At 39.8% G+C, this 20324-nt stretch overlaps 1 protein-coding gene across 2 annotated transcripts in view; it reads left to right on the top strand.

The window, feature by feature from the left end:
* LOC126484162 (angiogenic factor with G patch and FHA domains 1) overlaps positions 1-20324 on the top strand; it is a 288690-nt gene that overhangs the window by 77877 nt on the left and 190489 nt on the right. For both annotated transcript variants that reach the window (XM_050107562.1, XM_050107563.1), the window contains exon 8: positions 1713-1812. In XM_050107562.1, coding sequence (XP_049963519.1) covers positions 1713-1812 — 100 coding nt within the window. The remainder of the gene's footprint in view (positions 1-1712; positions 1813-20324) is intronic.

Genomic DNA, 20324 nt, shown 5'->3' with positions numbered 1-20324 from the left:
CCATCTGCCACCTTGCTGGTAGTCTTCTTATAGAGTGGGCACATTCCAGTTCTCATAATTATCAAGGAGAGTATGTTAGTGTTAAGTTGTAATTAGTCATTGGTATATGTTTTAGAAGTAGCCTACAGTGGATGCTTCTGCTTTTTAATACAGTGACTAATTTCACATCACTAAAGGCTCTCCTTTATGATGGCATATAAAGAAGACAATGAATGAATGAATGACCAATGTCCTTGCCATGTATCCATGCATACCATTATACACTGCCGTCAGTATTGGCACATTGCCCGTTACTGATGATTATAATTATGATTATGATTATGATTATGATGATGCTCTGACCTCATATAGGCAAAGGAGATACCCTCAAAACACTATTAAGAAGAATTGTTTATTTTGTTCATCTGCTAATATAGCATATAAACAGAGAGGTATTATACAGCTTCTTAATGGTTATTTTAGCAAATATGAAATAAATTGATGACTCATAATACTTCTACTGTCATTTTGGCTACATGAATGAATATACATTCATGAGCCAAAACATTATGTCCACCTGCTTAATATCATGGTAATGCAACTTTGAAATACAATGCAGCAACAATTCTGTGTGTATTCAACAAATCCTTAGTAGATGCCCGAAGGCATGTGCACAAGGTACACAAGTTACACAGTCCCTCTAAGTCATGGGCTGGTGCTTTGTAGATGCGAAGCTGGTGCCCAATAATGCAGGTGAATCATGTCTTATAATAGCAGATTCATATGCCATCATGCCGACAAACAGCTGTTTGAAACGTGCACTACACCACGATCAGAGGCCATTGTGTCCAGTATTGTGCTATTCAGGATATTCACCTGAGCCTTGAATATATCCCATCAGGTTCAGATCAGACAACATCAAAGTGGGTTTACAGTATTCTCTGAAAACCACTGTAGCGTGATTCTGATCTTGTGACATGGACAGTTACACTGCTGGAAGATGCTATTGCTGTCGGGGAAGACATCAAACATGAAGGGGTGCAGGTGGTCTGCAGTAATGTTCACTTTGTCCACAGCTACTGTGGTGCCTTCAGTGACTACAACAGACCCTGTGGAAGCTCAGTGAATGTCCTGAATAAAACAATAATGGACACACTGGCCTCTGATTGTGGTGTAGTGCATGTTTCAAATAGCTGTTTGTCTGGATTATGGCATATGAGTCTGCTACTATAGGACGTGATTCATCTGATCATACAACACCAGAACAATGTGCTCTGAAATACTTGTGCCCACACCAGAATTGTACTTTGTTTTTAGATCTGCTACCAGTGCCACGTATCCTGTTTTATAGAGTGGGCAAACCTCTGACCTGGCATGTTCTCTGATGAGGTGTGGAAGTCCAACAACTTGTCACATCTTCTTGGTTTCACCATTCTTCAGTCAGTTTCCTTATATGCAGATCACACTGTCACCAGAACAGCAGACCATCTTCACTGTTCCAAAAGGGTGATTTCAGAGGGTTCTCTATTTGCAGCATGTACAATTGCTAGAGTGATTCCCCATTCATCTCTGGTCCACATATAAACTTCCCTTAATGCTTCTTGTGCCTTCAGTGCCGCCAGGTGGCATTCATTATCGCTGTGGTCAGTGACTGTAACATATTTCTCAGAAATATATGTCAGTATAAAATTATATTTTTAGTTTCCTCTCCATTGCTTGTTTTACTTTTACAGGCCAATTAAATCAGATAATAAGGGCTTCAAGCTATTATCAAAAATGGGTTGGAGTGAAGGAGAACCTCTGGGAAAAGAGAAGGCTGGAAGCACGGAACCGGTGAGTATGCTGTTCCCTTCAATGTGGAGCATGCAATGTTAATAAAGTGTTATTGCCACTTGGGTTTCTCCATGTATATAAGTTTGTGAAGTACTTTCTGGAAAACAATGCATGGATGAGGAACAAATATTGTCGAACAAAAAACAGCAGCTCATAATTTTAATGTCAGTGATCTTGTATTGTAATGAACAGTCAGTCCAGATGACAAATCTTGTTTATGTTTATGGTATGGTTAACTGGTTTCAGTTGTCCATAGACCATCTTCAGATCATTAATGTCTCCACTGGTGATTCATGGAGTCAATGCATGGAGCTGTTGTAAGTGCAAGAGGCACCTGTTATAAATTGATGGGGAGGGGGTATTTCAAGTAACACATGGAGACATTGACCAAGTAGTGTCATTGGCAGAACTGAAAGTTTTTGTTTCTTCTCTCTGGACTTTAATATTCTTTCCAGATTTTTCCTTGGTTTCCTCTGCTGCTTGCTCAATGTACTGATTGAGTGACATCAGTGATTTGCTACAATCATATCTCTCTCTCTCTCTCTCTCTCTCTCTCTCTCTCTCTCTCTCTCGTCTCAGTTACTGCTTCCCTTTCATGGTCTTTGACACTTACGCAGTCTGGTTTCTTTGCAAGTTGGAAATGAACTTTCCCTCCCTGTAGTTGATCCCTGCTACCTTCAGAATTTCAAAGAATGTATTTCAGTCAACCTTGTCAAAAGCTTTCACTTAATTCACATATAATATATATATAGGTTTGTTTTTCTTCTAAGATAAGACATAGGGTAAGTATCACATCACATGTTCCTGCTGTTGTGTCATCCGTTGGTATGAGTTAGCTTGGCTGACTATGACCACTCCAAAACAGAACATCAATATGTGCAGAATAATGAATTACATGCGTAACTTTGATCACTGTGATTTCATTCCAGCAGTGTCTCTGATACATTTATCATTGCAGTGTCTTTTAAACATTAATAACATTGTGCAAGGTGCATAGTAGTGCCATTCTGAGTCCTTGCACCAACATCAGAGCGTGGAACTTGGTGAGTGGCATCTCAAGAAGATGTGCAGACAAATACAATTGACAGCAGTGAGTGGAAGCAAAGATGGTGTTCTCTGGTGGTGGAGACAGTGGGTGCTGTAGATAGCACAGCTAGTGGTGGCACCTGCTGGTGACCTGTTTAAATGTTGCATCTTCTGTGGAGGTAGGGCAGCATGTGGTGCAGTCAATATGGACACTGTTGATACCACATTCCTTTCCCCCCTCCCCCTCAAAAATGTGCACTACTGGCACGTAGCATGGATGCAGGTGATGATGTAGGGTAGGTTGAACAATAGTGCAGTAGAAGCAGTACAGTGTGGAATGATGACAAATGGTACTATCCAACCTGCATCGCGACATTTACATCGCGAACCACTGGGAACATCTGTCAAAAAACCGGAGGTGGGACATCCATCCAGTTGCATAGGTTGGTGCAGTGGTGGTGCTGCCGGTCTGTGTAGCATTGGCAGTGTTGAGGATACTGAAGGCTGTGCTGCTGATGCAGGCTCAATGTCCATGACTGTTGTCTCTGAGAATGATACAGATATAGGGCCTGTGGCAGTGGCTGCTTAGGTGAACAGCAGTTGGCCTCCATGTAAAAGTCGCCTGTTGACCCATTTGACCAAATGTCAGGCACTGGCAAAGGCTGCTCAGGGGCAGCAGTTGGGATTGCAGGCAATGTTTCTGAACAATGGAAATCGATGGCCGGATCACAATAATCATGAAAAAAAAGTTGCTTTTGATGCTGTTGATAGGGTGTCTGTTTTACCATGAACATTATAATGAGCTTGGCTAGTTATCTGAGTGGTGAAGCTGGATTCCCAGTTGTGAGGCTTGTTATGCACATGATAGAAAACGTTGTCCACCATGCGGAACTTTGTTGTGAAATTGGCAGCTGAAGAAGGGCACTGAGCATGAAATAAATGCAGAAGGGTGTGGTGATGATGACCCATATGCAAAAAGCTTAGAATACTTACTATACCATCATTATACATATACAAATGTGTATTGTATGTCAGGACCCACATTGCAGATTTTCAGACAAATGCCGACTTTCATAACTACAATACCCGTAATAGTGCAGCACTCCATACTCAGTGAACAAAAAGAACGAATACACAAAGGTATGTGAGCCATATCGGTGCAAAACTGTACAACACACTGCCAGTCAACATCAGGCAGTTAGAAGATGATAACAAATTTAAAACAGAATTTAAAAAATTTCTAGTAGAACAATGTTTTTATTCTGTAAATGACTATGTAGGTCAATAAATTTTTTCTGATGATATTTATAAAGGCAAAATGGAAAATACTCTATTTGTACCTAATCATTCGTTACATTTACATACTTAAAGGACAGCTGTTGTGTGATATAAATATATACTTAAGCAGTGTTGTGTATATAAGGACTTGCCGTTTAGGGAGGACAAAACTAAAGCCGTATGAAAAACAGACTGTGCATTTAAAATAACAAGCAGGGATGTATATAGGCTACATTAATTTCATTATATTATTATTAACTTCATTGTATTATTATTAACTTCATTGTATTATTTTGTTTTGTACTTTTTTACGTGTATATTGTTTGTGTCCCATTTCTTTGAAATGGCTTACATGTACCCTTGACAACATCCGTACAATATTTATTGTCAATGGATGGATAAATAAAATAAATAAATAAATAAATAAATAAATAAAATACTGTGTAACAATCCTGCAAGCAAAGTGAAATATCTGTGTTAGCAGAATAGAAATGTGGAAAACACAAGTCTGAAAACAATTTATTGGACTCACCAAAACAAAACAATAATACACTATACAAAAAAACAACTGACTCAATCCCAATTGCGGATTGACATAAACACAAAATAACAAATAATAATAATAATAATAATAATAATAAAGCCACACGGAAAATGATTTAAATCCAAATAGAGGTGTGTTGCAGGATATGCTTCCTGCAAACACCCTAGAAGGAAAACAAAGACAGAGGATGAGATGGTCAGGTGAAGTTAACCGACACCTCATATTCTGTTATTACCAAGCAACAAACTTAGGAACCAACACAACTGGATACAGATCACAAGTATACACAACATTTATTACCAGATACCCAGAATTAAAATTTTTAACAGAACAACGACTAGCTGATCAGATCCATGTAATAATCAAAAATAACAGGATACCCCAGTCAGAATTAGAAAACATCAAACAACAAGTACAACAAATACTGGAACAAAATAACGTGCAATCAGAAGAAGAAGAAAATACAGTAATGGACTCAAACATCCCAGAGCAAACAAACAAAGAACAACACTCATCAATTCAACAATCAGAGGAAAACGAAATCTTAAGACAGCCACCAGAACAAGCACAAATAAAACACGAAGTGACACACATGTTAGATATAGAAGAAAAATTTCAGCTGACATATATAGAATACAAAGACACAAGTACAGACATAAGACCACTCTTGCATAGTCCCCCAAATAACCCACAAGTCGATACAACAATTACAACTACCAACACAATCATACACAACAAAATAAATGAAAATACAACTATGGAAGAGTTACAACTACTGGTTTCTACAGGGTGTTACAAAAAGGTACGGCCAAACTTTCAGGAAACATTCCTCACACACAAAGAAAGAAAATATGTTATGTGGTCATGTGTCCGGAAACGCTTACTTTCCATGTTAGAGCTCATTTTATTACTTCTCTTCAAATCACATTAATCATGGAATGGAAACACACAGCAACAGAACGTACCAGCGTGACTTCAAACACTTTGTTATAGGAAATGTTCAAAATGTCCTCCGTTAGTGAGGATACATGCATCCACCCTCCGTCGCATGGAATCCCTGATGCGCTGATGCAGCCCTGGAGAATGGCATATTGTATCACAGCCATCCACAATACGAGCATGAAGAGTCTCTACATTTGGTAACAGGGTTGCGTAGACAAGAGCTTTCAAATGCCTCCATAAATGAAAGCGAAGAGGGTTGAGGTCAGGAGAGCGTGGAGGCCATAGAATTGGTCCGCCTCTTCCAATCCATCGGTCACCGAATCTGTTGTTGAGAAGCGTACGAACACTTTGACTGAAATGTGCAGGAGCTCCATCACGCATGAACCACATGTTGTGTCGTAAAGACACATGTTCTAGCAGCACAGGTAGAGTATCCCATATGAAATTGTGATAACGTGCTCCATTGAGTGTAGGTGGAAGAACATGGGGCCCAATCAAGACATCACCAACAATGTCTGCCCAAACGTTCACAGAAAATCTGTGTTGATGGCGTGATTGCACAACTGCGTGCGGATTCTCGTCAGCCCACACATGTTGATTGTGAAAATTTACAATTTGATCACGTTGGAAATGAAGCCTCATCCGTAAAGAGAACATTTGCACTGAAATGAGGATTGACACATTTTTGGATGAACCATTCGCAGAAGTGTACCCGTGGAGGCCAATCAGCTGCTGATAGTGCCTGCACACACTGTACATGGTACGGAAACAACTGGTTCTCCCGTAGCACTCTCCATACAGTGACGTGGTCAACGTTACCTTGTACAGCAACAACTTCTCTGACGCTGACATTAGGGTTATCGTCAACTGCACGAAGAATTGCCTGGTCCATTGCAGGTGTCCTCGTCGTTCTAGGTCTTCCCCAGTCGCGAGTCATAGGCTGGAATGTTCCGTGCTCCCTAAGATGCAGATCAATTGCTTCGAACGTCTTCCTGTCGGGACACCTTCGTTCTGGAAATCTGTCTTGATACAAGCGTACCGCGCCACGGCTATTGCCCCGTGCTAATCCATACATCAAATGGGCATCTGCCAACTCTACATTTGTAAACATTGCACTGACTGCAAAACCATGTTCATGATGAACACTAACCTGTTGATGCTTCGTACTGATGTGCTTGATGCTAGTACTGTAGAGCAATGAGTCGCATGTCAACACAAGCACTGAAGTCAACATTACCTTCCTTCAGTTGGGCCAACTGGCAGTGAATCGAGGAAGTACAGTACATACTTGCGAAACTAAAATGAGCTCTAACATGGAAATTAAGCATTTCCGGACACATGTCGACATAACATCTTTTCTTTATTTGTGTGTGAGGAATGTTTCCTGAAAGTTTGGCCGTACCTTTTCGTAACACCTTGTATAGCAGCACTCACTACACTAAATATACACACAAGGCAGAGATCAGAACCAACCAACACACAGAAGGAACCCACAAAACCTGTATGGCAACACAGGCTACAGATCAGAATAGAAAAACTGAGAAAAGACATCGGACAGCTAACACAATTTATAAGAAATGAAATATCAGACAAAAACCGAAAAAGGTTAGGTAAAATCTCACAACAAGAAGTGATAGAGCAATTAGATGAAAAGAAGCAGAAATTACAAGCATTGGCCAAACGACTTAGAAGATACAAGAAAAGTGAAAATAGAAGGAAACAAAACCAAACATTCAACACAAACCAAAAGAAATTTTACCAGACAATAGATAACACACACATTAAAATAGACAATCCACCAAACATAACAGACATGGAACACTTCTGGAGCAACATATGGTCAAACCCGGTACAACATAGCAGACATGCATGGTGGATACAAGCAGAAACAGACACATACAAGATGTTACCACAAATGCCTGAAGTGATAAATTTGCAACGTGAAGTCACCCAAGCAATTAATTCTACGCACAATTGGAAAGTCCCAGGAAAAGATAAAATAGCAAATTTATGGCTAAAGAAGTTCACCTCGATGCATTCGCATCTAACTAATCTATTTAACATGTCTAAAAAGAAAGATGATGAAACTTACCAAACAAAAGCGCTGGCAGGTCGATAGACACACAAACATACACACAAAATTCAAGCTTTCGCAACAAACTGTTGCCTCATCAGGAAAGAGGGAAGGAGAGGGAAAGACGAAAGGAAGTGGGTTTTAAGGGAGAGGGTAAGGAGTCATTCCAATCCCGGGAGCGGAAAGACTTACCTTTACAGACCTTTACAGATTTCATGTCTGCTTGTGTCTGTGTATGTGTGGATGGATATGTGTGTGTGTGCGAGTGTATACCTGTCCTTTTTTCCCCCTAAGGTAAGTCTTTCCGCTCCCGGGATTGGAATGACTCCTTACCCTCTCCCTTAAAACCCACTTCCTTTCGTCTTTCCCTCTCCTTCCCTCTTTCCTGATGAGGCAACAGTTTGTTGCGAAAGCTTGAATTTTGTGTGTATGTTTGTGTTTGTTTGTGTGTCTATCGACCTGCCAGCGCTTTTGTTTGGTAAGTTTCATCATCTTTCTTTTTAGACATATTTTTCCCACGTGGAATGTTTCCCTCTATTATATTCATATCATTAATTTGAAGCCAATAATCTATTTAACAGTTACATTGCAGACCCATACACGGTCCCTGATACACTTACACAAGGAATAACATACCTGAAACCTAAAGATCAAGCAGACACAGCAAGCCCAGCAAAATATCGCCCCATAACATGCCTACCAACAATATACAAAATATTAACTTCAGTCATTACACAGAAATTAATGACACATACAACACAGAACAAAATTATAAATGAAGAACAAAAAGGCTGCTGCAAAGGAGCACAAGGATGTAAAGAGCTACTGATAATAGACGCAGAGGTGACATATCAAGCTAAAACTAAACAAAGGTTGCTACACTACGCATTCATTGATTACCAGAAAGCTTTTGATAGTGTACCCACTCATGGTTGCTACAAATATTGGAAATATACAAAGTAGATCCTAAACTGATACAGTTCCTAAACATAGTAATGAAAAATTGGAAAACCACACTCAATATCCAAACAAATTCAAATAGTATCACATCACAGCCAATACAGATTAAGTGTGGAATATACCAACGAGACTCATTAAGTCCTTTCTGGTCCTGCCTTGCTCTGAACCCACTATCCAACATAAGATGACTTATTGGATAACCACAGTGACTGCATAGAAGCGATGGAAAAAACAGATGCCTATAAATATCTAGGATACAGGCAAAAAATAGGAATAGATAATACAAATATTAAAGAAGAACTAAAAGAAAAATATAGACAAAGACTAACAAAAATACTGAAAACAGAATTGACAGCAAGAAACAAGACAAAAGCTATAAATACTTATGCTATACCAATATTGACCTATTCATTTGGAGTAGTGAAATGGAGTAACACACAGCTAGAAGCACTCAATACACTTACACGATCACAATGCCACAAATATAGAATACATCACATACATTCAGCAATAGAAAGATTCACATTAAGGAGGAAGGGGATTTATCGACATAAAAAACCTACATTATGGACAGGTAGACATTTTAAGAAAATTCTTTATAGAACGAGCAGAAACTAGCAAAATACACAAAGCAATCACTCATATAAATACATCGGCTACACCATTGAAATTTCATAACCACTTCTACAACCCGTTAGATCACATAACATCAACAGATACAAAGAAAGTAAATTGGAAAAAGAAAACACTACATGGCAAGCACCCGTATCATCTAACACATCCACACATCCATCAAGATGCATCCAGCACATGGCTAAGAAAAGGCAATATATACAGTGAGACTGAAGGATTCATGATTGCAATACAGGATCAAACAATAAACACCATATATTACAGCAAGCATATTATTAAAGATCCAAATACCACAACAGATAAATGCAGACTTTGCAAACAACAAATAGAAACAGTAGATCACATCACAAGTGGATGTACAATACTAGCAAATACAGAATACACCAGAAGACATGACAATATAGCAAAAATAATACAACAACAACTCGCCATACAACATAAACTAATAAAACAACACCTTCTTACATACAAGTATGCACCACAAAATGTACTGGAGAATGATGAATACAAATTATACTGGAACAGAACTATTATAACAGATAAAACAACACCACATAACAAACCTGACATCATGCTCACCAATAAAAAGAAGAAATTAACACAACTAATCGAAATATCCATACCCAATACAACAAATATACAGAAGAAAACAGGAGAAAAAATTGAAAAATACATCCAACTGGCTGAGGAAGTCAAGGACATGGAGCATCAGGATAAAGTTGACATTATACCAATTATACTATCAACTACAGGAGTCATACCACACAATATCCACCAGTACATCAATGCAATACAGCTACATCCAAACGTGTATATACAACTACAGAAATCCGTAATTATTGATGCAGGTTCAATTACTTGAAAGTTCCTAAATGTAATGTAACATATACTGTACAGTTAAAAGGAAGTCACACTTGATCAAGGTCCACGTCACTTTCCATTTTTAAGCAGACATAACATCTGAGAAGGGAAAGAAATAATAATAATAATAATAATAATAAACCCCGTGGAGGCCCGGGAAAAGAATAGGCCTCCGGTATGTTCTGCCAGTCGTAAAAGGCGACGAAAAGAACAAACCACTAATAGGGCTAACCCCCCTTTTAGTGTGATTACTTGGTTCAGGACAGAACTAAAGAAGCCTCGGACAAGCGCCGTCATGGTCGGGGACGATGCTTGAACCCTATGCCCGCCCACAATGGTAACAACACTGCTAGCCAACTGGAAAATGATTTAAATCCAAATAGAGGTGTTTTGCAGGGTATGCTTCCTGTAACCACCCTAGAAGGAAAACAAAGACAGAGGATGAGATGGTCAGATGAAGTTAATCGACACCTCATGTTCTGTTATTACCAAGCAACAAACCTAGGAACCAACACAACTGGATACAGATCACAAGTATACACAACATTTATTACCAGATACCCGGAATTAAAATTTTTAACAGAACAACGACTAGCTGATCAGATCCGTGTAATAATAAAAAATAACAGGATACCCCAGTCAGAATTAGAAAACATCAAACAACAAGTACAAGAAATACTGGAACAAAATAATGTGCAATCAGAAGAAGAAGGAAATACAGTAATGGACTCAAACATCCCAGAGCAAACAAACAAAGACCAACACGCATCAATTAAACAATCAGAGGAAAACGAAATCTTAAGACAGCCACCAGAACAAGCACAAATAGAACACGAAGAGAGACACGTGTTAGATATAGAAGAGAAATTTCAGCTGACATATATAGAATACAAAGACACAAATACAGACATCAGACCATTCTTGCATAGACCGCCAAATAACCCACAAGTCGAAACAACAATAAAAACTATCAACACAATCATACACAACAAAATAAATGAAAATACAACTATGGAAGAGTTACAACTACTGGTTTATATAGGAGCACTCACTACACTAAATATACACACTAGGCAGAGATCAGAACAAACCAATACACAGAAGAAACCCACAAAACCAGCATGGCAACACAGGCTACAGATCAGAATAGAAAAACTGAGAAAAGACATCGGACAGCTAACACAATTTATAAGAAATGAAATATCAGACAAAAAACGAAAAAGATCAGGTAAAATCTCACAACAAGAAGCAATAGAGCAATTAGATGAAAAGAAGCAGAAATTACAAGCATTGGCCAAACGACTTAGAAGATACAAAAAAAGTGAAAATAGAAGGAAACAAAACCAAACATTCAACACAAACCAAAAGAGATTTTACCAAACAATAGATAACACACACATTAAAACAGACAATCCACCAAACATAACAGACATGGAACACTTTTGGAGCAACATATGGTCAAACCCGGTACAACATAACAGGCATGCACGGTGGATACAAGCAGAAACAGACACATACAAGATGATACCACGAATGCCTGAAGTGATAATTTTGCAACATGAAGTCACCCGAGCAATTAATTCTACACACAATTGGAAATCCCCTGGAAATGATAAAATAGCAAATTACTGGCTAAAGAAGTTCACCTCAACACATTCACATCTAACTAAATTATTTAACAGTTACATTGCAGACCCATACACATTCCCTGATACACTTGCACATGGAATAACCTATCTGAAACCTAAAGATCAAGCAGACACAGCAAACCCAGCTAAATATCGCCCCATAACATGCCTACCAACAATCTACAAAATATTAACTTCAGTCATTACACAGAAATTAATGACACATACAACACAGAACAAAATTATAAATGAAGAACAAAAAGGCTGCTGCAAAGGAGCATGAGGATGTAAAGAGCAACTGATAATAGATACAGAGGTGACATATCAAGCTAAAACTAAACAAAGGTCGCTACACTACGCATACATTGATTACCAAAAAGCCTTTGATAGTGTACCCCACTCATGGTTACTACAGATATTGGAAATATACAAAGTAGATCCTAAATTGATACAGTTTCTAAACATAGTAATGAAAAACTGGAAAACCACACTTAATATTCAAACAAATTCAGATAACATCACATCACAGCCAATACAGATTAAGCATGGAATATACCAAGGAGACTCATTAAGTCCTTTCTGGTTCTGTCTTGCTCTGAACCCACTATCCAACATGCTAAATAATACAAATTATGGATATAATATTACTGGAACATACCCACACAAAATCACACATTTGCTATATATGGATGATCTAAAACTACTGGCAGCAACCAATCAACAACTCAACCAATTACTAAAGATAACAGAAGTATTCAGCAATGATATAAATATGGCTTTTGGAACAGACAAATGTAAGAAAAATTGCATAGTCAAGGGAAAACACACTAAACAAGAAGATTACATATTGAATAACCACAGTGACTCCATAGAAGCGATGGAAAAAACAGATGCCTATAAATATCTAGGATACAGACAAAAAATAGGAATAGATAATACAAATATTAAAGAAGAACTAAAAGAAAAATATAGACAAAGGCTAACAAAAATACTGAAAACAGAATTGACAGCAAGAAACAAGACAAAAGCTATAAATACTTATGCTATACCAATATTGACCTACTCATTTGGAGTAGTGAAATGGAGTAACACAGACCTAGAAGCACTCAATACACTTACACGTTCACAATGCCACAAATATAGAATACATCACATACATTCAGCAACAGAAAGATTCACATTAAGCAGAAAGGAAGGAGGACGGGGATTCATCGACATAAAAAACCTACATTATGGACAGGTAGACAATTTAAGAAAATTCTTTCTAGAACGAGCAGAAACTAGCAAAATACACAAAGCAATCACTCATATAAATACATCGGCTACACCACTGCAATTTCATAACCACCTTTACAACCCTTTAGATCATGTAACATCAGCAGATACGAAGAAAGTAAATTAGAAAAAGAAAACACTACATGGCAAGCACCCGTATCATCTAACACAGCCACACATCGATCAAGACGCATCCAACACATGGCTAAGAAAAGGCAATATATACAGTGAGACGGAAGGATTCATGATTGCAATACAGGATCAAACAATAAACACCAGATATTACAGCAAGCATATTATTAAAGATCCCAATACCACAACAGATAAATGCAGACTTTGCAAACAACAAATAGAAACAGTAGATCACATAACAAGCGGATGTACAATACTAGCAAATACAGAATACCCCAGAAGACATGACAATGTAGCAAAAATAATACATCAACAACTCGCCATACAACATGAACTAATAAAACAACATGTTCCCACATACAAGTATGCACCACAAAATGTACTGGAGAATGATGAATACAAATTATACTGGAACAGAACCATTATAACAGATAAAACAACACCACATAACAAACCTGACTTCATACTCACCAATAAAAAGAAGAAATTAACACAACTAATCGAAATATCCATACCCAATACAACAAATATACAAAAGAAAACAGGAGAAAAAATTGAAAAATACATCCAACTGGCTGAGGAAGTCAAGGACATGTGGCATCAGAATAAAGTTGACATCATACCAATCATACTATCAACCACAGGAGTCATACCACACAATATCCACCATTACATCAATACAATACAGCTACATCCAAACTTATATATACAATTACAGAAATCCGTAATTATTGATACATGTTCAATTACCCGAAAGTTCCTAAATGCGATATAACATATACCGTACAGTTAAAAGGAAGTGACGCTTGATCAAGGTCCGTGTCACGTCCCATTTTTAACCAGACTTAACGTCTGAGAAAGTAAAGAAATAATAATAATGAAAGAAGACCCATCTCTTCACGGGGAGCGAACACAAACAGTTCTGCATTGTCAAGAGGCTTGTCGACTATACCAAGAGATCGGCCAGCTAGAAGAGGTGTCTGGCTGTGGCTGCCTGAGCAGCAGCTCTGTATCCTTCTGAGCGTTGCATTTAACTGCCGTTTGCCGGTAGTGCGCCACCTTATGAAGCCCGTTGGCAGATATATCTGCCGGAACTATTTGCCATCACATGCCTGGCGTAGCTAAGTAGTTCCTAGGCTAGCTGCAATCTCTGGTGAAGCTGTTCTGCAGGCTCCACGAATGAGTAGCGGTCCCTAGTGGCCATTGGTGGACACCTGGTAGTGTGTTGTGTTGTGGCCACCAGCAAGTCTTTGTTTTGACAACACAGACAACGTAAGTTTTCCTGGTGATGTAGGAATTCCGTGATGTTTGGACGTAAAGTGGGATGCCAATGCAGTAGGCGCTACAGTGTCCGAAGTGTGTGACCGCAGTACAAAGTATCATGAAAAGGCAAAATATGAAAGGTGCTGAGAAACAATAACAAATCATTTTCCATCTAGTGTGAAGCACAAAGTTTTGACATCAGACCCTTGAGAGAGCAAATGAAACATTCGGCTTAATCTTTTAATTGAGGAGAAGAGTGGAGCTGTTTGAACACGTTGAATCCCATTTTGTTGACAAAATTGTTGAAATTCCAACGAATAAAACTGGAGACCATTGTCCAAAATGATGGTTTGAGACAAACTTTCTAAACAAAAGACAGAAGTGGGTGCTCTGATAATGCTAGTGCTACTTGTCAAATTCATTGAAATGACAAATGGAAGTTTTCACACCCATAGAGTCCTGATTGATGGGTATGAAACTCATTGAAATGTTGTGACAAGACAGCTGACCATCTGAGAAGACATTTATCATTGAAATACACTGAGAAAGCCTGCAATCACATGGACAAATGACTATTTATTGTTTGCATCAGTGATAATTACCCATAATGTGTTCCAGAAAGGACCAGCAAAATTAGTATGATTGTGTTACGAAGCAGAATCAGGTTGAGGCGAACTAAAAAATTCTTGTTATATGGGTGCTTGGTTGTCTGTGCACGCATGGCAGCTGGCAGTCATCTGTTCAATCTGCTTATGTGCAACACACACTAGCCACTAGGTTTAATGATTCCCCAATATCCTTCATGTAAAAGTCAAAAACCAGTTTGCTGCAGTGATGTGGGAATCAAGACTCACACTTGTTCATTAGGATTATGCAACAAAATAACACCATTCTGTAGAGAAAGGCTGTTGTGTTGTGCATAATATTAGCACACTAGTGCATCTAAAACTTGGTTTTGATTACAGGACCAACCTGTCTGAATTTACAGGGGTGTGAAAACTTCAGAGTCTTTTAAATGAAACAAACATTATTAACGTTCTAAATTTTTATTCTTTATGTCTACACATTTACAGCCCTCTGCCACTAGAGGGCTGCAAACTATAGCATGCAACATGATGATATGTAATGTTAACTGTCAGTGCTTGAGAAATGGCATACTATAATTGGATTTTTGAATTCAAAGAGTTAGTCCACACACTAAGCAACCTCTCCTTCAGCATAACAATGGTAGATCACACGAGTGCTGCAGCATCTGCAACAATTTGACACCTTGGGTTAACTGTCATCGATTGTCCTTCATAGAGTCCTGACTTGGCTCCATCCAATTTTCATTTGTTTCCAAAACTTAAAGAACATTTTCAAGGACTTCACCTTGATGGTGATGAAGTAGTGCAAGCAGAGTTGAGGTGATAGCTCCATCAACAGAGGCAAATAATCTGCAGTAACAGTAGCAACAAACTGGTCTCTCATTGGGACAAATTTGTTTGTCACCAGGTTGACCACGTTGAGAAATAAATGTGTAAACATGAGGAATAAAGATGTAGAATATTAATAATGTTTGTTTTATTCAGAAAGCTTTAAGAGTTTTTGCATAAAAGATTCAGAGACATTACTTTTCAGTATGCCCTCGTAGCACTTGAGCAATTGTAGCAATTGATCTTGTGCACTAGCTTGTGTGATCTACCAGTAATCAATGGGGAAAGCTTGCAATCATTGTGACGCAGGTTGATCAATTTGAAGACAAGAAACTTTTGACACTTTGAATTCTGTATTAGTTCCCATAGGTAAGCGAGACAGTGTGTCTGTATTTGCATGCTGTGCTGTCTGTAGGGATATAAGGAATTTCATGTTGGTAATTTGAAAGAAGAAATGGCTAATGTTCCAGCTTATGTGCTGGACACATTTTTTGTTGGATGAAAACAGCAGTCAGTGGCTTATAGTAAGTCACGAGAAAATTTTTTCTGAGATGAAAATGTTAATCAAATTTCATGAAGGCTAAGGTTTCCTTTTCCAGGTGATGTTACTTGTCTTGGGCCTAGGTCAGTGCCTTAGATGCTAATGATATGTGGTGTTCAGTGTTTCCAACCTTGCGAGGTAAAATTGCTCTATTCTATGTGATGACGCATCAACTGCTAATACTATCAGTTTCTGTGGATCATAATGAATAAGATGTGGACAACTAAGCAAACATGAAAAGAGATACAAAATTTTTGATGTGCTGTTCCGATATTTGTCCAGAGAGCCATGTAGATACTGTGGTTTGCTAATGTCCTGCTGGCAGCCCATTTAAATGTTGTGTCTTCTGCAGAAAGGTGGGTGGCATGCTATGTGTGTCCAACATACAAACCATCAACACTGCACCTACATTTGTGCAGAATCCAGACAGAGTTTACCTGAGGCTGTCATCTGTAAATTCTTCTCTAAGTATTTTGTCAGTATTTTGCAACCATGACACATTAGACTGAGTGTTTGCTAATAATGTGGTGAACTGTGATACGTGCGTTGTGCAGTAGTAGTTAGTGCCACTGTCTAGTGTGCTGCAGGTTGCCATTTCAAACCCAATCACAGGCAAATATTTGTTATTTAATGTTTATGATTTCTGGAAGGTAGTTGAAACTTGCATTTTCTGGATTTTTATCCATTTGTATAAATTGCAGCACACTCCATCAAGGAGTTCAGTTCCTTTCTGGCTTACATTTGTGTCTGTACTACACATGGTTGAAGCACTAAGTGTTGTACTTCATCGATGACCCTGCTCTCGGATTTGGACTCAGTTGATTATGACATGACATTATTTGATGGTGACATGTGTTACTTCAAAACATCTGCATCACTGTGGTTCAAGTCAGACAACATGAAAGCCATCGCTTACATGGACAAGAACCAGAATACCAATAGTACATCATTCCAAAGATGCATTCATTCAGGAGACCAACAGATTCCAAACCAGCAATAACTCATTTGCACATCAGACGTCCATCAGTGTTTTCTTGAGACACTTGTCAGGACCCTGTGAAATGCTTGAAAGGATTAGACAGAGTCATCACGTATGAAAGGTGGGATGTCATGATCTGTTAGGGAAATGTACTTTCAGTTATATAGCGCAGCCCAGCAGTGGTTCGAGAACAACGAATTGGAGCTCAATAGCTGGGACAAATTTCAGGCCAAACTGGAGAAAACATTGGGTGACAAATAGCAGCAAGTCTGCTTAGAGCAGAAGGATGGTTAAAGAATGGGGCACAGTGTCATGGTGAAATGACACAGTTGTATGTACTGAATATTTTGGCCCTATGCAACAATGTGAATCTGAATATGACACATTTGATAAAGGGTTCACAGAAGATGTTCCATGCTTTTCTGATAAAGGATTTAAAGTGATGTCACCAAATCAAGAAAATGCAACAGAAAAGGAATCGGATGAAAGAGGTATGACCGACTCCCTAATGTGGTCGCCATGTCAATTGTGGAAGACCACCATGACTTCACCTCTCTCATATGCCATGTAATGTCAGCAGTGCGCAAGTAGCATTATTACTTCGTTTACTAGGCAATATTGTATTTTAATTACTGTTTAAATTTTGTGTCGAATTGTTTGTGCTCTCTGTAGATTAGTTCAGACATTCTTTACACAACAGTATTTAGCATGGATAGGGACGGCGACTGCTGTGTTCGGATGCGGGCTGAGTTGGCATCCCTTCGCTCCCAGCTTCAGGCAGTGTTGGCTTCGGTCACACAGCTTGAGGCTGTTGCCAAAGGGCATCACTGTGGGGGTCCGGACGGGGGTTTGTCGGATACCGCCAGCTCGTCCCACACATCCGCCAAGCAGACTTCGGCTGTGGCTGTCCAGGATATTGCCCACATTGAGACTGACCTCACCCTTGGTAGAGTGGGAGGTCGTCTCGAGGTGTGGCAGGGGGCGAAAGACATTCCGGAGGGCTGAACTGAAGGCCTCTCCAGTTTGTCTGATGAACCGATTTCAGGCTCTGTCTCTGGCTGATACTGATCTTCGGCCGGACATGGCTGCTTGTCCTGTTCTAGAGGTTGCCCCTCAGTCAGCAAGATCTGGGCGGTCGCAGAGGGTGGGCTTACTGGTAGTTGGGAGCTCCAACGTCAGGCGCGTAATGGGGCCCCTTAGGGATATGGCTGCAAGGGAGGGGAAGAAAACCAATGTGCACTCTGTGTGCATACTGGGGGGGGGGGGGGGGGGGGGGGTCATTCCAGATGTGGGAAGGGTCCTTCCGGATGCCACGAAGGGTACAGGGTGCACCCATCTGCAGGTGGTCACTCATGTCGGCACCAGTGATGTGTGTTGCTACGGATCGGAGGAAATCCTCTCTGGCTTCTGGCGGCTATCTGATTTGGTGAAGAATGCCAGTCTCGCTAGCGGGATGAAGGCAGAGCTCACCATCTGCAGCATCGTCGACAGGACTGATTGTGGACCTTTGGTACAGAGCCGAATGGAGGGCCTGCTGCAGATTCCTCGAGTTGCGCCATAGGGTGGTGGGATTTCGGGTTCCGCTGGATAGGTCAGGAGTCCACTACACCCAACAGGCGGCAACACGGGTAGCAGGGGTTGAGTGGCGTGGACTGGGCGGTTTTTTAGGTTAGATGGCTTGGGCAAGTACAGAAAGGACAACAGCCTCAAACGGTGCGGGGCAAAGTCAGGACATGCGGGGACCAAGCAGCAGTCGGTATGGTAATTGTAAACTGTCAAAGCTGTGTTGGTGAAGTACCAGAACTTCAAGCACTGATAGAAAGCACCGAAGCTGAAATCGTTATAGGTACAGAACGCTGGCTGAAGCCAGAGATAAATTCTGCCGAAATTTTTACAAAGGCACAGACGGTGTTTAGAAAGGACAAGTTGCATGCAACCGGTGGAAGTGTGTTTGTCGCTGTTAGTAGTAGTTTATCCTGTAGTGAAATATAAGTGGATAGTTCCTGTGAATTATTATGGGTGGAGGTTATACTCAACAACCGAGCTAGGTTAATAATTGGCTCCTTTTACTGACCTCACCACTCAGCAGCATTAGTGGCAGAACAACTGAGAGAAAATCTGGATTACATTTCACATAAATTTCCTCAGCATGTTATAGTCTTACATGGAGATTTCAATTTACCAGATATAGACTGGGACACTCAGATGTTTACCACGGGTGGTAGGGACTGAGCATCGAGTGACATTATACTGAGTGCACTATCCGAAAATTACCTTGAGCAATTAAACAGAGAACCGACTCGTGGAGATAACATCTTGGACCTACTGATAACAAACAGACTCTCTAAGTGCAGAACAGGGAATCAGTAATCATAAGGCCATTGCAGCATCCCTGAACATGGAAGTAAATAGTATTATGAAAAAAGGGAGGAAGGTTTATCTATTTAGCAAGAGTAATAGGAGGCAGATTTCAGACTACCTAACACCGAGCGAGGTGGCGCAGTGGTTAGCACACTGGACTCGCATTCGGGAGGACGACGGTTCAATCCCGTCTCCAGCCATCCTGATTTAGGTTTTTCGTGATTTCCCTACATCGTTTCAGGCAAATGCTGGGATGGTTCCTTTCAAAGGGCACGGCCGATTTCCTTCCCCATCCTTCCCTAACCCGAGCTAGCGCTCCGTCTCTAATGACCTCGTTGTCGACGGGACGTTAAACAACAACACTAACTAACTAACTAACTAACTACCTAACAGATCAAAACGAAAATTTCTGTTCCGACACTGACAATGTTGAGTGTTTATGGAAAAAGTTCAAGGCAATCGTAAAATGCGTTTTAGACAGGTACGTACCATGTAAAACTGTGAGGGACGGGGAAAAACCCACCGTGGTTCAACAACAAAGTTAGGAAACTACTGCGAAAGCAAAGAGAGCTTCACTGCAGTTTAAACACAGCCGAAACC

The sequence above is a fragment of the Schistocerca serialis genome, chromosome 6, assembly GCF_023864345.2.
Source record: "Schistocerca serialis cubense isolate TAMUIC-IGC-003099 chromosome 6, iqSchSeri2.2, whole genome shotgun sequence".
NCBI lineage: Eukaryota > Metazoa > Arthropoda > Insecta > Orthoptera > Acrididae > Schistocerca > Schistocerca serialis.
Note: the sequence above shows the minus strand (reverse complement) of the source record. Positions and strands in the feature narration are given on the sequence as shown.